This window comes from Cucumis sativus, chromosome 1, assembly GCF_000004075.3.
Source record: "Cucumis sativus cultivar 9930 chromosome 1, Cucumber_9930_V3, whole genome shotgun sequence".
NCBI classification, from domain to species: Eukaryota; Viridiplantae; Streptophyta; class Magnoliopsida; order Cucurbitales; family Cucurbitaceae; genus Cucumis; species Cucumis sativus.
The window spans coordinates 457,750-480,566 of NC_026655.2; the positions used below are offsets into that span (position 1 = coordinate 457,750).

A 22,817-nucleotide genomic window follows, 5' to 3' on the forward strand; every position below is an offset into this window, starting at 1 on the left:
ATATTCACAAACAGTTCAGCCAATCAAGAATCTTCTATTTGTCTGGGGCTACAAGATAAATGCCATTCATTTTTTTTCTTTTTTTTACAAGAAACAGATAGATGTCACTGATCTAATACTTCCTCCAAGTATAAAATAAAAACAAAGGGTAAGGCTATTAAAATCCAAGAAAAATAAAACGTAATTCAAAAGCACTGTGCATGTTCTAAATTTAAGGCCTATTCGGAAACTTCTTTCAAAACAATTTTATGTTTTTTAAAACAGAATATTTTCGGCAAATTACACTCTAGGTTCTTGAAGCTAAGGTTAGATTTCTATTTAAACCCCAAAGTTTCAAAGAGAAAAATTAGACCCTAAAGTTTAGAAAATGGTTCTAAATGGTCCTTGAGGAATTTTAAATCACATTAAAATTACTCAGATAATTTTTTTCCCTCTACTGAGCACCGTTTCCTTGGTTTTCTCTCCAATTTTCCACTCTCCGTTCCTCCAACCCATGAGCATGGATTGAATCATTCATTCAACAAAGATATCAGACCTCAAACCCATATGTACCTCAAGTTCATAATTTTCATAGTTAGTTTTAAATCACCCATTGATCCATAAGCTTAAAAGCTTAAGCTGATTTGTTAAGGCAAATCTAATAATATATGAATGTAATATTGATGTTGGTGCATATTAAACCACCAATTCATCCAAAAGCTTAAGCTAGTGGTTGAAGGCAAATTTAATTATATATCACCAACACTCCCCCTCACTTGTGGGCTTGAAATATCTGAAAGGCCCAACAAGTGGAAATTGATTTTAATTGGGGAGGAAACGACAATGCAGGGGCTTGAACACAGGACCTCCCTGAACCACCTGCTCTGATACCATATTAAACCACCAATTCATCCAAAAGCTTAAGCTAGTGGTTGAAGGCAAATTTAATTATATATCACCAACAGTGCAAACCTTAGATTGGCAATTCCTCACCTTTAGTATTGATTTCTCCTTAATGGGTCCTCTTCAAAATTATAAACCCACAAATAAAGGACAGTGTTGAATGATATAATATCAAGTTTAACATGGGATTAAAGGTTGATTTAACATGTTAATTACAAAATTTCTATCTATTATGGTTATGTAAGATTGTATACCTCTGCAGCAAAAGAGCAATATCAGTAGCCTCTGGAGCTTTTCTCTGCTTTTGTTGCCCATATATTTGACAGGAAACAACATAAGTAAATTTCAAGTCTGCCTGTGCCCTTGATTCTCGAGATAACTCAAAACCCTGACTTGTGGGAAAGTTCGTTTGAGAATAATCATCTGTTAGTTTTAAACAACAACGTGTAAGAAACCATATTCCTCAATTTGGGTACACTAACAAAATACTCTAAAGCTAAAATACCCCCAAATGATCTCTTCTCCAGATAGCTCTGAAGCATTAATGCTCTTCTGTAGTACATCATTCCACGAACTGTGCATGTTCACAAGAATTAAAAACCAGAAAATATCTAAGTAGTTAATTACAAATATCTAAACAAGCATGCAACTGAAGAGAAATCCAAAAAGAGATCACAACTAAACATCAGTACACAGAAATCTAACCTGTCCGAGCCAGAGTCTGCCCTCTATAAGAAACCCAAAATCGAAGCTCCAACGCATCACTTGGACTTTTTTGGAGCTCTCCTTCCCCAGTGGCATGACTACGACCTATCCGTTCCAAAAAGTTCTCCCATTCATCTAAAATACAAAGAATGTTTCATTAAGTCATGAATATATATACACACAAGGTTGTTAAACCATGAAACAGAAACGTACAAAAATTAATTTTAGTGTTAGCTTTAATTTTTAGATAACATGTAAATATAAATATGAACCCTTGAAAATATAATTTTCAATTTGTAGATAACATTTGAAAGCTTAAAATAAATATCCCTTGGTTTTTTAAGCATCCCTTATTTTTATTATTCAAAAAAGGGAATATGAGAAGTTTCTATTGTTTTTGAAAAACGAAAAGAAAATGGAAAGCAAATCCTCTCTCTCTCTAGTCTCTCTCTTCATTTTTTCCTTCCATCAGTCCATCGTTCTTCAATCAAAGTCCAAAACAGAGTATTCTCCTCGAAGTACGGCACCCTGCAACTTGAATAGAAGAAACTAGAACACTTAGATTCTTCTCCGGCTGCAGCAAGAAGTTTTCATCTTGCTCCAAAGTGAAAAACTCGGAACCTTCTTCTCCTGAGTTTGACGCACTTCAACTTGATGTTCCAGCAAGGAAAACTATCTTCTTCAGCTTTTTTTTTTTACCATAAGTGAATCGGAACATTTCAATTCAGAGCACATCACGAGATTCAAGAAACTTGAATCATGCGATACATAAAAATTGCAATACAACAAGCAGTATCGTTTTTCCTTGGTTTCAATTAGTGTTGTGAAACGTGCGTAATATCATTGTATGTATATATCAAAAGGTAGGAGGAAAGTAAAAGAGAGGAGTGGTGAAGAGGGATCACAGCATTGAGAAACTCAAGTGTTCTAAGATTAAGCTTTCAATGCTTGTGAATAACTAAACGATGAAACAGAGACTTCTAAAATATTAGACCGACCTTCACTGCCAAGGGGATGTTTGGAGTAAGGAGTGACTTATTATAGTTTTAGATTATTTCAGTTGAGTTATAATAGTTTGTGTTTGGGGTGTAGATTATTTTAGTTTAGGTTATAATAATAGGTGTTTGTGGTGTAGATTATTTTAGTTTGAGAAGGAAATAGTAAACATTGTAGCAAAGAATAAAAAACTAATGAATTGCAAATAGTAAATACGGTAGCAAATTGGGAGTTTTGAAATAGTGTTTACTGTAGCTAATTGGGGATTTTAAAATAGCATTTACTGTAGCTAGAGGTGGTTACTATAGTCCTGCATAATCCTCACCCTAAACGGTCTCTAAATGGTTTGTTAGCAACAATATTGAATTGTAGCCAAAAAATAATGAAATGCTTGACCCAGAGATTATATATATTAGGACAAGTTCAAAATAAATGATCCCCTGTCTCAAAATTTTCCTACACTAATCCAAATTCAGCTTGATGTTACAATATCTAGTCTTAATTTTTCTGTTGGTGAGGAGACCACCCAGGCTAAGAGAGCAAGGAATAACTTGAATGTCCTGCTAAGAGAGCAAGGAATAACTTGAATATCTTAGGACACAAAGAAGCAAACAGATTTTTGTACAATAGGCCAGGCAGGACTTCATGTCACTTGGTCAAATAGTTGAAAGGAGACTTTACCAATAACATGTCAAACTTATGTTACCGGAACTGAACTCATTATCAACCACAGCAATACTATTTGGAATTTCTCTTTCTTACCGTGTTTACTATTTCTTACCTAGATTAAAATAGTCTACACTCCAACCACAAACTATTATAATCAGGACTAAAATAGTTTGCACCCTATACAAATTATCCTAACCCACTGACTATAATAGCCCACCCAGTGCCCGAAACATCCTTTAAAAATTTAGCTACCTATTTCACACATTTATACGTTCAATGACCTGTTCATAACTGAACTTGTATTTATCATTATTATTTTTTTGGATAACTAACAATTTAATTGATGGGACGAATTATCCAAAGATATCAAAAGACAAACAAGAAGGGTCCATTCAAAAGGGAAAAAGATGTTTCCTTTTAGCTATGAGGAAGGAAAGACTATGGTGTAAGTCAGGTATATGCACTGACGTTCCCCACTAGCAAGAAATGAAATGACTCAACAATAGAAAAACCATAATCAAATGATGTAACAAGAAATCAAGTGAACGAAGTACCAACCAAAGAGCACTAAAGCTCCACAGGTATTTGGAATCTTGGCGGTGATAGTAGTAGTTATGAATGATTAGACATGTCCAAATGAGAACCACTTCACATTTTCACATCCAACCGAGGACAAAGCAGCGGAGAACAAACAGTAAAATGACAACTAGTTCAACAGTCCACTTTCTGTTGAAGATCTTTTTACAAAATAATATTTCTAACAAGGTTTAAACATATAAATAAGATACCTGGAAAAATCTTCTGAAGATAGAAAAGAATGGATATGCCATCCTCATTTTCCATTCGTATTTCCGAGGAACTATAAAGCACAGTTTCACTGTAGTATGGAGTAAAGACACTGTAGCAGAAAACAGAAAATAGCACATAAATTACATTACATAAAATAGGAAGCCAACTTGTTTGAGCAATCAACTTTCTCGAACCTGAATGGCACCATTTCACTGACAGGTTTTGCTGAAGGCATGTCCATAAATAATGAATTTGTAAAAAACTGCAGTCGTCTCCTTGCTTCGAGATTTTTTGGGATGTTAGCTGCTGAGTCCTTCACTGTAAGAAGCAAATGCAGACGCTTCACAAGCTCTTTCTGCAACAAAGTTGATAGAATGTTACAAAATAAAAACTAAGGAGAAAATTGGCATTCATCTGAGAATTTAAAGAATGAAAAATTATTAGAACGAATTGTGTTTTACTCATTCGTACAATTTCTAGATCTTTGGGCCATTCAATCCGAGAAAAAAGGCGACCTTCGTTTCTTGCCCTCAACAAGATATTCCATGTATCAAGCTGCTCCCTAGACCATTGCAACCGTAAAGAACTTTAGCACATTAACAATTGCCTAACCAAGTAAGCCTGCCCTAGGAATCATACCTCAAATCCGATGAAAGCAGGTCATGGGTAACAACCTCATAAAGCTCAAACACAGCTTTTGCAGCACCTCTAGCAAGTTGAGGAGTTTCATTTCGAGTCTGACACAGAGCTTTAGAATTTAATTGAAGTAAAAAAGTAGAACAGAAAAACATATTTAACAGAACTTCCCAGAGAATCTGAAGTACCAAATTGATAACTAGATTAACAATAAGATACCGAGGGAAAACAGGTAACAAAACACGTACCAAAAGCCCTGTAAGCGCAGTAAACTTTTGTAACACAATCGGAATCTTCTTAAGGTTCAATGTTATAACCAGTGAATTCTCTGAAATACTATTGGTAATCTCCCGGAATATCCTTTCAACCCTGACATAAATAAGTTTACCCGTGACTAGTTATATCACATGAGAGCGAAAACAAGTATTTAGATCCCAAAAGATAAAAGTAACAATATAATAATACCAAAGTCTCCCTTCACCATCGACAAGGGCATATAAGATTTTTTCAACACTGTAGTAGCATTCTTGAACTGCATATGCCATATACTCATCCCGACATATTCTGTTCCATAGATCTTCCTGCGTATCTTTGCAATCCAAAGCCAAATCAACAGCCAAGAATATCTACAAAAGTCAAAACTCAATGAGGCCTTTGAGTGCACCTTCCTAATCAGAAAATTGACCATGCTCAACTGAATACGAAACCTCGATTGTACCTTACTACTTAAAAGAAACAGAGGCCACTGGACCAATCTAAGGCTCCCTGTGTTGCTGGGAATAGAAAGCAAGTCCATCTCCCTGAAAATAATATCATGGTAAACTAAATGCTAAAACTGGACAATAAATATCTGAACATGTAGTATATAAACAAAATAAAACAACCTTAAAACTATTGAAACAAAATACAAACAATTTTTTCTTTTTTTCGTTTTTATCAAGTACTGCTTCCGCCGTACCTATTGCTAATGAAGTCTTCCTCACGTAAACTTTTAATGATCTCATTCCAAAATGGAGAAAAAATTGCTGCATATGTCTTGCTCATATCTGGAGCGTCCTATGGAAAACCAAAAAGTAATTAACAAATAGACAAGAAAATATTCAGATTCACAAGACAGTTTCAAACGGTGCACGAAATTGATTGTTTCTCCTTTTGGAGTTTGTCTTTAAACACTTTTTTTAGCATATTTTTATTGTATCAACGAAAAATTATTAAGGTATAACGAATGCATCAATATATGTATGTATAGGAGAGAAAGCTTTCTTTTTCGTGTCTTGGATTTTCGTTTTTAGGAAACAAAACTTTCCATTGATAAAATGAAAAGAAACTAATGCTGAAAAGGCAAACTGAAATATCAAAACAAATATACATAAAAGTAAGCACCAGGTAGGAGAAATAAAGTGTATGTTTGTGAGTAATTTTGGGTCTGACACGGTTAAAATCACTTTTGTCACCGTCAAAATCACTTACCAATCAAATATTGGTGTTTGGTAAATGTTTAAATTGGTTTTAGAAGAATCTAGAATCATTTCAAATTTTGAGCAATTTGTTGAGGTGATTCTATGCTAGTATGCCCATACATTACATGAACAGGTTCACGTAAACATGTTTGATTGCCATGTCAAATTCAAGCCTTTCTTATAAATCCTTGCATAGTGCTCAAAAGCTGTAACATAAAAAATAAACAAATAAAAATGGGTATCAGACTAATTGCATACCTGAGGTGCTTGTCCGTTGGGTGGCAAACTGACCAAATTTTGAACAAAAAATCATCATCGAAGCGTAAAAGATGAAAGGCAGGAATAGAAAGTCATCTTATAAAGTAGTAATAAACAGATATCTAAACAAAAGAACAGTCATTAAAGAAACAATGGCAACCATCTTAAGACATCCAACAGAATTTGATAAGCATTTATAGAAGGCACAAAGACTGTCACTCCACCCCATCCAGAAAAGGGATCTGTTAACTGAAAATAACTTCTATTTTTAGAAATAGATTACAATCCCATCATTTAAAATTAGACCCTAAACTATCTAGCCAAACGAGGATTGGAACTTGGATTACTTTGCCTACAGTATGTCAAAACCTTAAATCATGGTTATGAGTTTCTCATTTTACGTGAATAAAATGAATTAATAGAGAAAGTTAATAGAATAAGACAAGCCAAGAAAACTGCCAGTTCTATGAGAGGATGAGTGCTTTGTTAAAGCTTGAATTTGACACAGTGAAAACGATCCACATTGTGCCTGATAATCTGAGGAAGGTTATTTTCTCCGTCCAACTGGTTTACATGGTAGGAAAAACCGTATGCCTACACTCTTAAATATTTATATGCCAAGAGTGTGTGCATGTGTTGTTCTTATCTTTCAGAAAAAGAAAAGCCGTCAATTCCATGAATATTTTAATCTTTGACCATCTCATATTTACCATTATACCCTAACTCATACCATCGGGCTTATTTTTTTGTAATATGTTGGTGTGTGGAGATATCCCATCTCCCACTCTTTTTGTAATTTCCCTCTAGTTAATGGAATTTAGGTTTCATATTTAAAAAAAAAAAGACGAAAAACTACACATACATACATATGCACACACGTGTACATGCTATTTGACCATCTCATGGCATAAATGCCCAACAGCAGAAGTTCTAATTAAGAAGTTGTACCTTTTCATCTGTTTAGAGACGAGGTTCTTCACAAATGCTTCTGGAAAGCTCTCAAAACGTTTTTGCATCATTTCAAGCGATCGTATCTGGCACAAATTGATGACTCATTGTAGCAAAATTATGCACCAAAAATTTATATAAAAAAAGCAATATGTGATGAGAATTGAGAAGTATAAAAGATGTGAACTACTCAAGTCCCAACTTGTTTGTAACAGGAAAGGCATACATAAAATAAGACATTTGAACAAATCAATGATGGAACTCCTGCAGAATCTAATATGAACAACAACAATACTAAAAATACAGAAAATAAACATGTAAATAATTATACCTCTCCCAACCGACCCCGAGCACCCTTTACACCACCAATGATGGCTGACAAGAGTGTGTACCATATGTAAATGTCCAAGAGATAGAGCTGTAACATCCATAATTAAAAAGTTATTGAAAAGTCAATGTTAGGAAATAATTGTTTAACCTAACAATGAGAGCTTCAGTAAAAAAAATCAGCACCATTACTTAAAAATGAAAAGGGTTAGGATGAAGACAAGGTGTTAAAACACTCACAGCCACAACAGGAGCCCATAGGCTAACTACAGTCGACACATTGTTATTATCTGTCAAAATATAAATAAGGCATCAGTACAATACAGTTTAATAGGACAAATTATTTCTGACAGAAACACCAGACGATTATGAACTTCTAAAAAATCTCTACTTCATGAAATTTAAAAGCAACATGAGGCAAATGGAAATCGCGCTTCATCATTCTAAGATACCCGGACATGGACGTGACAAAAACATGTGGATAAAAGGTTACTAAATGTATCAGTCCATTTGACATGCCCACAGCTTTCTGGGGACTGATTTTTTTCCACCTTTGGTTGGTCCACTACCCTTCCAGGTGACCCTTTTGCACTGCTGGCCTCTGTTTTGGTTGGACATTCACTCAAAAGGAGAAAAGGGAATTTTCTGGCTGTGTTACACTTACACTATGGAAGGAACGGCTTGCAATAAAGACCAACCCAAGAAAAAAAACCAAAGGAATGGTGTAAAAATGAAACCTTTTGGATAAACTCTTGACAGAAAATTTTCTAGGACATTTCTGAAATCCACTAAAGAATGGTGTGATTCTTTTGGGTAAGGAACTGTGCTGAAGAGAAATGAAGAATGCACAAAAGCAGCCGAGTCTGACCCTAACTACAGAAAAGGACTAAAATCCAAAAGAACGAGACCAAGAAAATAATTACAAAAAGATCTAGTAACTGAAGATCAGAAAGAGGCATTAAATCTAGCCACTTCCCAAACTTCGTCAATTGTCACCCATTTGCTCCACCACCCTAAAACCATATTATTCCTCTCAATCCAAATACCCTATAAAATTGCAAAAGGAAAAAATAAAAGAAAAAGTTGAACTTACTCTTTGAAATGAAAGAATGCCACGAATATTCAAGAGATGGAAGGTTGACAATAATAGTGGTTGGTTGGACAAGTGGTTGAATCTGCATTAAAAACATTTCTGACGAATATCAACTCAATCATAGTCATCAAAAAGGGACGCCTACACATGAATCTAATGTAAACTTGGTGTCAGAGAAAAAATTACCTGGAGAAAGTAGGCAAAAACAAATTTACAGATCAAGAGCACTAACCAAAAGGCTACATATCTGCAGAAGAAAAGATCATAAGCTCGCAATTATATAAAACCCAAGAACCTTGCAAAGAAAATAGAAGCACTTGTCCACTTTTAGTTCCCGCCGGAAAGGAAGAAAAAAAAACAAAACAGAAGTCTATGTTTCTTTTATTCATTAACAAAAAAAGAAAATGTAACTAGTTGGCCACTCAATTGTTTAGGACCTCAAATACTTAGCAGAACCTACTTATGGTAAAACAATCAGAATTGTTAGAACACTGGAGACTCTAATAAAAATTGTTTTAGTAGGCTAAATAAAATTGAAAAACAACATGCAGAAAAAAAAAATATAATAAAATTCTATTTTCTATATAAATTCCTCATATTACTCGAATCCAAATCCTCCCCTCTAAATGTCTCTTGCTTACTGCAAACTATCTGTGAGTCTGTAGGTTCAAATAGATATCCAAATACAACAAAAGAAGGAAAGAAAACCCAATATATTATACAAGATATGTGTTATCCAAATTATTCGACCAAAAGAAAAAGATCAGTTTCCTCAATCAAACCGTCTATTGTATTGAAACCAACCAAAGCTGATTAACTCATTCCTTGGATGCAACCCTACTCTATCAGATCAGATCAGAGGCAAGACTTCAAAATGTACATGGGAAGTAGTAAAGGGGAAATAAGTAAGGTTACAAATTACTATCATGGCACAAATTATGACTGAAGTTTCAATAGAATTGGTATCATAGTTGAAATTAAGAAAGTGAAAATCTCAGTTCTAGAGTCAACGATGAACCTGCAATAGTCACTTGGTTTTTCATATAGACCACGACCGACAAAGTAACGTTCCTGGGGTAGAAAGAGAGAATGAATATCATCTTTTAGAAATCAGAGAGAAAGGAGTAAATTTAAGTAATTCCTTTTTAACACCCTTACCTGATAGATCCATTTGAAAAACTGAAAAAAAGACTGATCTGACATCTCAGAAAGAGTATGGCATGCAGGTAACTTCAGCAACATTGCAACCACAAGGCGTAAAGCAGCATAAACACCCAACACTATAATATATATTCGGAAGTAGAATGAATTATCTGAGCTTCGAGTATTTGTTTCCTCAAGAACCTTCCTGGATCAATTTGGCACATCATCAAAATCCCAATTGTGGATAAATAATTAAATATAAGATTATAAACCAAAAGATAAAACATTTGATTTGTGCACAAGCTCCTATAATTAGACTAATAAGCTCCTATAACTACAAGTATACTATAACACCAAGAAAAGGGGAAAAGAGATGGCAAAAATGCTTACACATAAACATAAGTCACAAAAACTGAACTCAATCCCCACCAGAAGAATCTAATAACAATCCTTGATATAGCCATTCCTCTTGCAGTGGTGTATGCCCCAAAAGTAAGCAATACATCTAAAGAACCTATGAAAACAGCAAACAAGGTGAAAAGGGAAAAGTAAAATCCAAACAAGGGTAAGATTCCATCAGTTGAGAATTTAAGATCCTTACTCTCAATGAAGTTCATGATCGCAAATGTTGGCCCAATGCTAAGAATAGCTTTGAAAGTGTCTAAATTAAGACGCTCTTTGTTGAAGGCAAAAATTGTCAGAGCCTACAATTTGTGTATAACAAAGTCAGGAGACCCAAATTAGAAATCTGCAGATGAACGCAACTCGCAAAAAAGAAAGGGAATCATAAGTAACCTGAAATACAATTGCCAAAAATATCCAGAGACGATGGAAACTGCGATACAAATGAAAAAATGTGCGATGCTCAACAAAAGACGTCTTGCCAGTCTGCACAACATTTGAAACATGGTGGCGCCAAGAAAAGGATTGTACCAATTATGATCAATATACTCAAAAAAAAAGTTTAAAATGAAGAAGTAATTACCACCAAATAATGGGAAATAATGTTATAAAGTCTTATGACAAATATTTTAATTGTTTTAAAGTATAGTTATATTATACTCTCTTTTTTTCGTAGTTGTATTATATTTCAATTGAAACCTAAAGTAGAAAAATGAAACAGACAAATATGATCAAAATGGAACAACGGACATATTTCAAATAAAACATTCAAACAATCTCCTGCATCCATGAAGCACTTAGATAAAAACACTAGAACGCCTCAGTAAACACCAGAAGTCGGTTAAACAACTAAAAGCACTCCTACAAACAAAAGATGATTCCACCATGGCCGTGCCTTTTCTTTTTGTGAAAAGGAGACAAGCTTCTTTATCAATAATAACACTCGAAGTACAAGAGAGTTATACATTGAGAATAATAGAGAAGCCTAGAAATGGGAGAGAGAGATATAGAGAGGATCAATAGGTGCACCTGAACATCTCAACTAGGCATGGCCATTATTTTCTATCACAACAGAGTACCTTAATTGGATAAGTGGTTGGTTGTTGATTAATTCAAAGTTAGTCGGTTCAGGCATAAAATTGACAAATGGAAGAATGTGTCTCTCTCCAAAGGTGGAAAGTTAACCCTTGTGCAGTTGGTATTAAATAGCCTTCCTTGTTATTTGTTATCCCTCTTGCAAGTCCCAGTTGGTGTTTTTTTTAAAAGGAGACAAGCTTCTTTATTCTTAATAAACTCAAAGTACAAGAGAGTTATACAATGAGAATAATAGGGAAGCCTAGAAATGGAGGAGAAAGAGAGAGAGGATCAGTAGGTGCACCCGAACATCTCAATTAGGTTGACACCCCACAGCACCCTCATCATATCCAAAATACAAAGTACAAGAACAATACTAAGGTCATGAAAAGACCAAAGTAACAACAGAAGCTTCCTACGGTATACAGAAGCAAAGCTGAAAAGTAAAAACTTAACGGCAAAAGTACATATTAAGCCCATCGAAACTACAAAAGCACAAATCCTAAACTGGCAATGGGAGGAAACTGCATTGAATCTCTTCAAATGAAGGCAGTCCAATTGAGGCAGATGTCCTGTATGGAGTAATCTTTGAATTATGAATTTGAAGAACACCAAGCTGTTGCGTTTCTTTTAGAAATATCTACGATGTCAACCCAATCCTTTTTTTTATATGGAAGATGCGTTGGTTACGTTCAAACCAGATCTCAACTAGAAGCGTTATCAATAGAATGGAGAAAATGGTCAGAAATTTTGTCTGGACAAGAGGGTCAACTAAAATCAGCTGCCCACCTTGTCAAGTGGGATTCTACTTCTCGTCCAATTTGTTATGGTGGCCTTGGGATTGGTTCCTTCAGGCAAAAGAACAATGCTCTTCCCACCAAATGGCTGTGGAGATTTTGTAAGGGAAGACAGTGCTTTATGAAGACCCTTAATTGTGGTCATATACGGCTTAGAGGAGAATGGTTGATCTACTAAAGTTCCGAATAGGGGAAGGTTTTATAGATTATGGGCTGGCATTTTGAAACATAAGGAGTCGTTCTTTAATTTCTCAGCCTTTTTACTGGGAGAGGGAACAAAATCAGATTTTGGAAGGACATTTGGTGTGAGGCTCAACTCAAACCCAGGCAGAAAAATTACCTGATTTGTTCCCCTGGTCGCTGAATAAGGATGCTTTTGTGGCCGAATACTGGTGTATTGCTAGTCACTCTTGGAATCCGGGTCTTGGAAGAAATGTGTCAGATAATGAATTTGACAATGTGGCCACTATTTTGGAAACTCTTCATTAGTGGGCCCTAATGGACGATCGTGATAGTCTTAAATGGTATCTTAATTATTGGTAGTTTTAATACGAAGTCTACCATTCTTAATTTAACCAAGAGATCCCCCACCATTGCTGCACCTTTGGTTCGTTACATCTAGAAGTCTAAAATCCCAAAAATGTGAAATTCTTTTTATGGTCACTCGCCTATAAAAGTCTCCAACACTCATGAGAAACTTCAAAAGAAATTCCAGCATACCACACTCAGTCCTTCAATGTGCTGCCTTTGTTTCAAAGACGAGAAGACCTTGGACCACGTATTTCTGCATTGTATCTTCACTAGGAAAGTGTGGACTACTTTGTTTAGAATCTTTAATCTGGAGATTTGTCTTCCTAGTAAGGTTGATAGATGGATGCTAGAAGGGCTCAAAAGCAGAGGTTATAGTCCGAAGAGTAACATTCTATGGAGTTGTGCTACCCATTCCCTTTTGTGGTGCATTAGAAAAGAGAGGAATGGTATAATTTTTCAAGAGAATTATAATTCATTTTATTCTTTTTGGACTGTGTTTCAACACACAGCTTCTTAGTGGAGTACGAATTACACCAAACACTTTTGTAATTACAGTCTTTCTATGATTTTCAACAATTGGAAGGCCCTTATTCTTTAGTCTTTCTCGGAGAGAGCCCTCTTGTCCCTTGCCCTTAGGCTGTTCTCTTTTGTTCTTTGAATATATCTATTTCTTATAAAAATTAATTCAAAGTTAGAAAAATAGAGATCTCCATGGCTTTTTTTCTTACTTTTCTTTTCTTTATCTCTCCCTTCTCCTTCTCACTTTTTTTTCTTTTTTAGGCCATCAAAATCGTCAAGTGATCAAAGGTGAAAGAAAATTTATTAAGCTGCAAAGGGTCATAGAGCGTGGTCTGCCTGCTTTTATTTGGTTCTAAACTATGGATGTTGTCTTTTTTAAAAGGAAACATAACTTTTCATTGATAGCCACGGAGATGAAAAGCCCACCAGCTTCAATCAAGTATTAATTATAAATCATGCATGCTTTATTTTGCAGTATCTTTTACAAACTCGATAGCGTGCACCCTATAATGAAAGGAATTTACCAAGCAAGTTGCAGAGACAACAGCGACTCTAGAAGATATACAAGGCACCATAAAAATGTTGCTAAAATGATCAATGTCACTTGGAAAATTACATGACTAGTTAACAAAAAATGGGAGCCAACAATTCGTGTCAACCGTTATTCTTCAATCAAGATGATAAGCTGTCAATCCAATACCAAGATCATAACCTAGATACAAAGGCCTGGGGGTGTACAATCAAATCCAAAAAACAGACTCTAACTGACCCATCAAACCAACATCAATTGCTTGGTATGAACCCATGTGTCAGTTGGCTAGTGTGCTAAAAAAAGTGGCCACCTGCTAATCAACTAGTTATTAGCTAAGCAACAAAATGGAAAACTACTTGAAAATCAAACAGACTAACTAATGGAACAAACAACTTCCTTAGAACAATTTGCCCATCTTACTACATCAAAATGCTTGCTGAGAATTTAATATATCTTATAGATAGAATGAACAGTATGTTCCATGTCAGTCTTCTCAACTTGCGAATTCACAGCCGGAAAGCTTAGCAATGCAAGTTCTAGAACATAAGAGAAGTTATTAAATTCAAACTTTCTAACCCGTTTCGAGCCTTTAGGCTTCTGTAGAAAACTTGATTCCTTCCTCATTGGCCAGCCCAATTCGAAGCAAGTAGGTGACCTACACAAGACACTCATTAGCAAGGTCAACTTGTCAGAAAGAAAGTTATAAACTTACGAAGGCTGAAAAAACCAACCAAAAGTATTCATTGAAATCATCATAGTTCCTCCATGCTGAATGTGCAGCTTTCCCATTTTTGTTTCTTTCAGTTTCCTGCACTTCAAGAAGATGAATGAGCCTCATAGAAGATAATTATTTAAAATATAAAAAATTGATGTTTCTATATAGGCTTCGGCAGCAAAGCTTTTTCGTAGTTACCCATTAAGGTCTCCTTTTACTCAATTAGAAATTCTTTTTTTAGATTGTCTCCTCCTTTCGTAAGCTTTATTTTTGTAACCCTTGTATTTTTTCTTTCTTCTTTTTTCCTCAATGATAGTTTGGTTATCCATATAAGAAATAAATAAATCAATTCAAAATAGAAAATCAAAGCCACGACATCAACAAGAAGAAATACCTATTGATTTTTGGCAACAACTTCATTTAAAAATTAACATAAAGTAAATAATTCTATAACAGCTATATATATTCACTTCATGGTGAAGAATACAAGTATTGAATAAAAAGACAAACTTCAGGACCAATCCCCCACCTTCAACTGCAAACAGGAAATATCTCCTTTAAAAGAAAATTATGAAGAAATTTTTCTTCTTACAAATGTTCCATTTCACACCTAAACATTAAAGCACTAGTGGAAGAATGATCTACTTACAGCTACAAGTGTCTCATAGATAGGACAAATGATTTTCTGGAGGAAAGACACAGAACCATTTTCCAGCTTACAGTTTCCCGAACGAATTGCTTCATCATGATCAAGCATGGCATCCAATTCTTTTGCCATCTATAACCAAATTTATCATGTGATTATTCATAAATCAAGATAAAGAAGTATACATTTCATCTCTAACTTGTGACTAAGAACATTCCAAGCTTGTTTATGCAAATAGAAACTATGAAACACAAAGAAAGGGCATGGTTTGCAATAAGACATCACACAAAAAAGAATCAATATTTGCAGGAATATTTAGAAATTCCTTTTGTTTAGAAATAGAAACTCATAGAGGAGCTAAAAGCACAAGCCAAAGCCAAGATGTAATTTTAGTATCCCCTCTATTGAGAAAAATCCATTAATTCCTCTAATACTCTTCCTTGTTTGTCATTAAATTTTTTCATTTAAAAAAAAAAAAAACCTTCCGTAATATGAATAAAGAATGTCATCCTCTTACTTCATTTCCAACACCCAAACTCAGTAAATAACATCAAACACCTTATACCACAAAAGATCTATAAGACAATGCAAGGATGAATTATATACATTCTCCTTTCATGCCACACAGCCGTACATTTGTGAAAGCAAATAAGTTCAAGAAAGAAAGCCTCCTCAGCAGCAAAGAAAGCTCAGTTTCTTACTCCAATATCTACATATATATATGATTAAAAAGAAAAAAGTGAAAGATCAGAAATCTATTGCCCTCCCCCTCCTCCAATCAAATTGGCAACAAAGCTCCCTAATTAGTATGACAAAACAAGTGATAGTGACATAAATACTTGGACTGAACTCCATCTAGAATCTAATTAGATAGTAGTGGTTGAAAGTTTAATAGTGAGACTTGCATTCAAGAGAAATCACAAAAAAGTAAGAAATTGTTTCATGTAATCCCTAAGCCCGGTAATATAAAAAGTACTTAAAATCTTACATGGTGGAACAAGTAGCAAATACATTCAGGAAGGAAGCGAACATTTGCTGCTTCACCCCATATAAGCAAGTACAGAGAAACAAGGAAAAGCTTCCTGTCCCTATTAATTGCCTCTAAGCTGTTTGAACAGAATGACAATACAGAAATTCAGTAGAACAATGAAATGCTTTAAGAGGAAAATATAAATAAATAAAAGGAGTCGCAGAAATCACCTGTTCCATGCAAGGCGAATACGCAAGTATTTACACCATTTGATGTAGTTATCAAGCACCTTCAAAAAAACCTCGTTGACTGCTTTCTCATCTAATTTCTGCATAAGCTCCAAATATTCCAATAAAATATTTATAAGTCTATATGCACTTGAAGTCAATATGTTGCCAGAAAAAAGAAAGTCTCCCCCACCCCCCACAAAAATTATAATAATAAGGTCAACCCTCATCATCATGTAAGTTTCATTTCGTTTTCTTTCCTTTCCCACTGCAGCAGCTGCTTGGTTGTTGCAGCCATTTGAACTGCTTTCTGGCTCATTTCGGTAAAGTTCGTTTCACAACCAAGACTTGATGGGATGCACAACTCAAGTCACCGTAAGTAGCTCTTGGATGCATAAGTTCATGGTTTGCTGACATAAACAGTAAACAAAGAATTCCATTTTAACCAGATGGTATAATTCTTTAACAACTTCGTGGTTCATCCACTGTAGGCAGATAGTACGACTCTCATCTCAGAATTCAAACCCATCTTCCATCACTCTCAACCTTGATCTCCACCTTCCTCTCAACCAACAGCTCCAAATATCCCCGTCTCTGTCAAGAGCTTAACCTATGCATCCTCCCCCTCCATGGTGTGGAATTACAATCACCAATTCCGAAGTTACTTTTTTTGGATATGGTCAAAGCTCGTTTATCAGAATTGTGAATGGAGATGAATCGGAGAATTTTAGGACAGGCATCTCCCTTGGTTACATTTAAATGCTTCTTCAGGGTGCTCACTTCCTAAGCCTTTTGTTGTTTTCTCTTTATACGACATGTTTAAATTGGAATGCCACTATTTTCCAGTGTGATTCCTATTATTTATTACTTTTCTCACTCATTCATTTTGGAGTTTGTATTTTCCACCAATAGTCTACTTTCATTTCTCCGTCAATCAAAGATTCAAACCTTTCAATTCTTATTTTAAGGGAAAAGGGAAATGAATAAGAACTTTCAAGTATTGCATATGCCATCTGAAATTAAGGATTCCAAAGAATGAGAACTTTTTTTTCATCATGTCAGACTCGAAGCAGCTTGGTTGATTGTCTTTTCTCGATGTTTCCTCTCCATCCATCCATTTTTAAGCTTTTGTGCGCAAGTGCTCAGTTGTCTTTAGTGTCTCTCCTGGAAAGATTTTGAAGTTTTTAAGTTTTGCTTTGTTTTTCAGATTTTCTTTGTTTTGCTTGGGGTCTTGAAGGTTTTGATTAACTCGTTTGTACTTTTGTTGTGATTGTTCTTTTAAGTAATTTTCTGTCCTTTTTGCTCTTAGTATAATTCTCTGGTACTTTGAGGTTTGGTCTTATTATCATTAATAAACAGGCTCATTTCTGTTTCAAAAAGAAAAAACATGGTCACCCCTCTTGCATTTATCGATTGGATCATGACAACATTAATGGATCATCCCTTCAAAGATCACAGGGCAATCATATGGACCAGCATCATTTGCATGGTTTTGTCAAAGATTTGAGGGAAAGAAACGATCAGATCTTCAAGAATGGATCAAAGCCCTCTAAAAACATCCTAGAATTTTCTATTTTTAATGCATTTTTTAAAAGTAAATTTACAGTAACTTAAAGATCATAGCCTAACTTATCTTCTGGCCTCATTTGTATGTCCATTGGATTATTTCATTCATTAATGTCCAAAAAGAAAAAGGAAAGAAAAGAAAATTTTCCAAGCACTAGAAAGTCTTTGGATGATGTAGAAAATTTAATAGTAGAGTTCAGATAATTGAAACTACTCACAGGATCAGCATTATTAGGTATGCCAAGACGAGATTGAGCATTCGCTACCATGAGAACCACATGCTCTCGTTGATTTCTTATGTTGTCCTCCTGCAAATAAGCAATTAAGAGTTAATAAACAGTTCAAACAATAGTCTCAGCCAACAGTACTAAAAAGATAGCATGATCTTAGTTAGTCCTACCCATTCTTTTTTTCTTTAAATTAGAAGCAACGTATGATTCTATTTAAATGGGTAAAAGTTGCAGAGGGATTGAAGTCGCAGAACAACTCTCAGTTGTCAGTAACAGGAAAGAAATTGATTTCAAGTGTCATCGGATCGGGTGTTGAATATGCTTATTGTAATTTTTCATTATCCGAGTCTGGTTTAGAGGATAGTTGATTTCAAAGCAGCCAATGTTGGAAGACGACTGAAGGTTGGGTGAGGTTTCGAGCAATTAGGGATTTCAGGAGAAATTTTGGGGAGAGAGAACAATGGTGTAGCTAAGAAGAGTAATGAATGGAAATGCAGCTAGGATTTTGAGAAAAGAGGAGAGAGGTCACGAGAAAAAAGAATTGAGGGATCAGGGTTTTCGTTTTTTTTTAAGGTTGCGGGGAGACCGCATGAAGAACAAGCCAAGGGTGTTGATAGAATGTCGACAACAGTCGATGACGAACGGTGGTCGGAGAAGTCTGAGTTTCTCCACCAGTTTGATGGTGTAGCTAAAATACAATAAGAGTAGGAGAACTGAATAGGGTAACTGGGTAAGAAACTAATAGACACATAGTTTAGATTATACCATATTAAATTAGATCATAATTATACTCAAACTATTCAAGGAAAAAAAAAACTAACGTAGATACGTATACAAACCTGGAATCCAAATGCATATTCAAGAAGGTCAAACATATCTGCACTCCTTTGTCCAGATATCTGAAATTCCGAAGGCAGTCTTGGGAAATGCTCTGTATATCTGATTGCAGATATCGTAGCCCTTACCTATACGAAATCCCCCCCCAAAAAAAGTATATTTAGCAAGCAACATACAACATTAGTCTTCTTTTCTTTTTCTAACAATACAGAAAGAACTTTGATTGTACTTTGAACATTAGTCTCATTCACTATATCAATGAAGAGGCTTGTTTCCCTTTTTTATTATTTAAAAATTTAAATTACAAAGAAAGAGAGAGAGAGAGATAAAGACATACAAGAAAAAGAAAATCACACCCAAAAGCCCCACTTAAAGAAAGGAGTTCAAACTAGGCAAAAATGTTGTCTATAGAATAATTACAGAACTCTTGAAAAAAAAATTGGAAAATTAATGAAAAGATACAATCTCAAGATACAAAAGATACATATCTAGCAAATGAGGAGATGCACCCAGGCATCTCAACTAGGTTGACACCCCCGTAACATCCTCATCATGTCCATAATCAGAAATACAAACAAAACAATACAGCCAAAATAGTCACTATTTGTAGTTCAACAACTATTACTAAAGGAGGAACAAGATCAAAACTAGAAGGAATAAAACAAAGCCAAAGATATAAAAGAAGCTACAAGAACAAGATATAGGTCAGCAAAGGTGAACTGCTTCAAATATGGAGGAGAAAGAAACGCCCACCAATTCAGATTTAGCTCTTGGATTGAGTAATCTTCAAAGGCTCTAGAAAGTGTGCACCAAGAAGAAGCATTTAGTTGAGCAAACTCAAAACAATCTAGCCAATGGGGAAGCTTTATCATATAAACATGAAACCTCACCAAGGACCAAACATCACTATGATGGTCCTCCCCCTCTAACAACTTTGCAATTGCTCTCACCCCAAAGATCCCATAACAAAAACACACCCCAAAGATCCCATAACAAAAACACACCCCAAAAAGGGAAATTTCCACCATCTTGAATAGGTGGTAACTTGTGTATTGTTAATATGTGATTAATGTGATTTCACAACAAAGTATTCTTACACAACAATCCAACGAGCATCACAAAGCCAAACTCCTGGAAGAAGTGGTTCCACACAAAACTCACAACTCCAAAGCATATGATCTAGGTCTTCCTTTGTTTTCTGACAAAAGATACATCTAAAATGACTCATTAACTTCGGCATCTTTCTCAAAAGTCGATCCAAAATCAATCGAGCAAAAACTTGACAAGTAAGGAACTAACTTTCTTACGGATCTTAATTCTCCATAGAACATCAAAGGTGGCCAACTCACTAATAGTTGAGGGATCTAATGAATGTAGAAAGGAAGACTCGCACGAGAATCCCTCCAAAAGATAAAATTCCCACCACATCCCTTCTCTCAAGTCCAAAATTATACGCTCCTATCACGCATGATGGAAGCCAAACAAGAAAGAAATTGAACTCCTCGACAAAATCAAAAAATTTAAACCATACTATTTCTAAAAGAGAACAAATGATATAAAACAAGGAAACTTCGAGTAGGGTGGTCAAACCCCACCCACTCATCTCCCCAAAAATACATTTGTGACCTTCCCCACCCCACAATAGACAAGATGTGGGAAGGAATGGAACTCAAGAGAAATATCCTTCAAGGGTTCCAAAATGTGCCTTTAACCCCACTCGATGACCATTCAAAAGGATGAGGATCATGTTTACTCACAATAATCCTCTGCCAAAAAGATTTGAGCTCGAAGGGGAAACATCAAAATCATTTAGCCAATAAAGCTTTGTTTCGAATCCTTAAATTCCCAAGCTCTAACCTTATTCACCCCAACCCACCCCACCAACGAATTCACAAGCTTTCCAATGACCGATTGCACTTGGGCATCGTTGAGATGCTCAGATACCAACCCCTATATTTCGAGATTACTGTGATTATTATTTTTCATATATTCTGGACCTTATATCTTGAGCTTTAGTCTCTTTTTATTATATCAATGAAAAGTCAGTTTATTTACAACAGCAAAAATAAAATGAAATAAAGGTTCTCCCAACTGACACAAAATTGGTCATTTTAAAATTTCGGAACCATTTCTTGATTTGTACGTGTCATCCTTGCACAGGGCCCATGCTAATCTTCTCTATATCGTTCCAGTTTTATAGGATGTCCCCAAAGGGACTGGTCATGCTATTACAAAAAAGATTATATGATTTGCACCAACCAATAAGTAAGCATTGTAAATATAATATTGTTCCAAAATCTAAGAAAAGGCACCTCGATAATAACTAATATGCTAAATAATCCATTAAGTATCACTATTACACTTGTCAGTCAATGAAAACTTGGTTTAAAGATAAAATAAGAATGCCTCATTATATAATTCTCTTGTCCTTTGAGTTTTTATAATAATAAAGAAGGTTGTTTCCGTTTCAAATAAAAAAGATAAAATAAGAATGAGTGATGAGACATAAAAAAGTCAGACACTTAAGTTTCACCTACTTCTGGGAAAATGCCAATGGCATTTGTTAGTGATTGTGCGTCCAAGGGGACAATATTGTAGGGTACAAATTCCCCAGATAATGTAGTTTCAGAACTTCTAACTCTTCGTAGCTGAAAGATCATAAAGAAAATTAAGGTCAAAACTTAGATATAAATCAAAAAATGATAGGACTGGATGGAAATGCGCTACAGCTACAATTTACTACCTCCTCCCTAATCAATCTTCCAACTCCTTGAGGATCTGCATCTCCACTGAGAGCCTCCATCACCTCAACTAAAGCCCTAAGGTTAGCAATTACTTTCTTCGCTTCAGAATATCTAAGCTCCAACCTAAACTCAAAGATATTTAAACTTTAATGAAATACTGCAAAAAGAGACATTAAAAGCATAACTTAGGAAGAAACTCGAAAAATATAGAAAAGGCAAATACAAAGACATGCAGTTTATACAAAAATTGCAAAAAGAGACATTAAAACCATGTCTTAGGAAGAAATTCAAAGAATATAGAAAAGGCATATTCACAGACAGAGGTTTATACCTATATTCTATACCAAGCAATTTCATCACTGGCCTCCCTCATATCAAATATTTAGTTGACGTAAACTAGATGAACATTTCAAGGAGATAAGATGTCAAACTAGTCAAAAGGCAAGAAATGAGAAAATTCAACAAACAAGAAAACATAGATCTTCCCACTGCCTAAGAATAAACAAAGTAAGAAACAAAAAGAACACTTGGGTGTAGCCCTGGTTACACCTATCTCCATGTATCCCACTAATTACCCAATTAAAATCTACCATGTAGCAAAAAATTAATTTTTTTAAAGAAAATAAATTATTATTTTTTTACCATGTGATAAATGATGGCCTACATGGACATAGGTGTAGACAAGGCTACACCCAACCATTACCCATAAGAACACCTAATCATTACCCATAAGAAACTCTTTCCATATATCATAATTACATATTTGCATGGTATACTTTAAAGTGGACGGGATAAAAAAAAAATGAAGGAGAAGAAGAAGACAAAAATACAGAAGGAAATGTAATTCAAAAGCTGCTTTCACATGATGATCTGGGCAATGTCATTTACCAAGCAGCAGCAAAAGTATTTTTCAGAGAACTGTTTGGTAAAAAAATATGAATTGATGAAACTGTTTGGTAAATTGTTAAGTAGATTTCAAGCATCTAGAATTGTTTTAATAAGTGACTAAGCTTTTATTGAGAAAAATGAGAAAATACACAAGGACATACCAAAAACAGAGAGAGAGACAGAGAAAAAGCCCACAAAAAAAGTCTCAACGCTAACTACAGAACAAGAACAAA

General features: G+C 35.0%; 1 protein-coding gene and 1 non-coding gene across 5 annotated transcripts in view; both read right to left on the reverse strand.

Moving 5' to 3' along the window:
- Positions 1 to 22,817, reverse strand: part of LOC101217890 (callose synthase 10) — a 33,230-nt gene that overhangs the window by 7,331 nt on the left and 3,082 nt on the right. For 3 of the 4 annotated variants that reach the window (XM_031890160.1, XM_031890158.1, XM_031890151.1), the window contains 31 exons: positions 21,696 to 21,819; positions 21,490 to 21,600; positions 18,955 to 19,080; positions 18,104 to 18,193; positions 16,323 to 16,429; positions 16,111 to 16,228; positions 15,126 to 15,254; positions 14,493 to 14,569; positions 14,338 to 14,416; positions 10,702 to 10,794; positions 10,508 to 10,610; positions 10,297 to 10,420; positions 9,922 to 10,111; positions 9,782 to 9,834; positions 8,950 to 9,010; positions 8,764 to 8,845; positions 7,911 to 7,960; positions 7,675 to 7,761; positions 7,344 to 7,429; positions 6,396 to 6,423; positions 5,636 to 5,733; positions 5,396 to 5,477; positions 5,143 to 5,303; positions 4,926 to 5,046; positions 4,681 to 4,778; positions 4,513 to 4,603; positions 4,236 to 4,396; positions 4,041 to 4,150; positions 1,588 to 1,722; positions 1,388 to 1,456; positions 1,137 to 1,305 (listed from right to left, as the gene is read on the reverse strand). In XM_031890160.1, coding sequence (XP_031746020.1) covers positions 1,137 to 1,305; positions 1,388 to 1,456; positions 1,588 to 1,722; positions 4,041 to 4,150; positions 4,236 to 4,396; positions 4,513 to 4,603; positions 4,681 to 4,778; positions 4,926 to 5,046; positions 5,143 to 5,303; positions 5,396 to 5,477; positions 5,636 to 5,733; positions 6,396 to 6,423; positions 7,344 to 7,429; positions 7,675 to 7,761; positions 7,911 to 7,960; positions 8,764 to 8,845; positions 8,950 to 9,010; positions 9,782 to 9,834; positions 9,922 to 10,111; positions 10,297 to 10,420; positions 10,508 to 10,610; positions 10,702 to 10,794; positions 14,338 to 14,416; positions 14,493 to 14,569; positions 15,126 to 15,254; positions 16,111 to 16,228; positions 16,323 to 16,429; positions 18,104 to 18,193; positions 18,955 to 19,080; positions 21,490 to 21,600; positions 21,696 to 21,819 — 3,213 coding nt within the window. The remainder of the gene's footprint in view (positions 1 to 1,136; positions 1,306 to 1,387; positions 1,457 to 1,587; positions 1,723 to 4,040; positions 4,151 to 4,235; positions 4,397 to 4,512; positions 4,604 to 4,680; positions 4,779 to 4,925; positions 5,047 to 5,142; positions 5,304 to 5,395; positions 5,478 to 5,635; positions 5,734 to 6,395; positions 6,424 to 7,343; positions 7,430 to 7,674; positions 7,762 to 7,910; positions 7,961 to 8,763; positions 8,846 to 8,949; positions 9,011 to 9,781; positions 9,835 to 9,921; positions 10,112 to 10,296; positions 10,421 to 10,507; positions 10,611 to 10,701; positions 10,795 to 14,337; positions 14,417 to 14,492; positions 14,570 to 15,125; positions 15,255 to 16,110; positions 16,229 to 16,322; positions 16,430 to 18,103; positions 18,194 to 18,954; positions 19,081 to 21,489; positions 21,601 to 21,695; positions 21,820 to 22,817) is intronic. The other variant, XM_011654490.2, reaches the window with a different exon arrangement.
- Positions 21,067 to 21,169, reverse strand: LOC116401838. Its single transcript, XR_004214243.1, has one exon. It is a non-coding gene; the product is annotated as a U6 spliceosomal RNA (small nuclear RNA).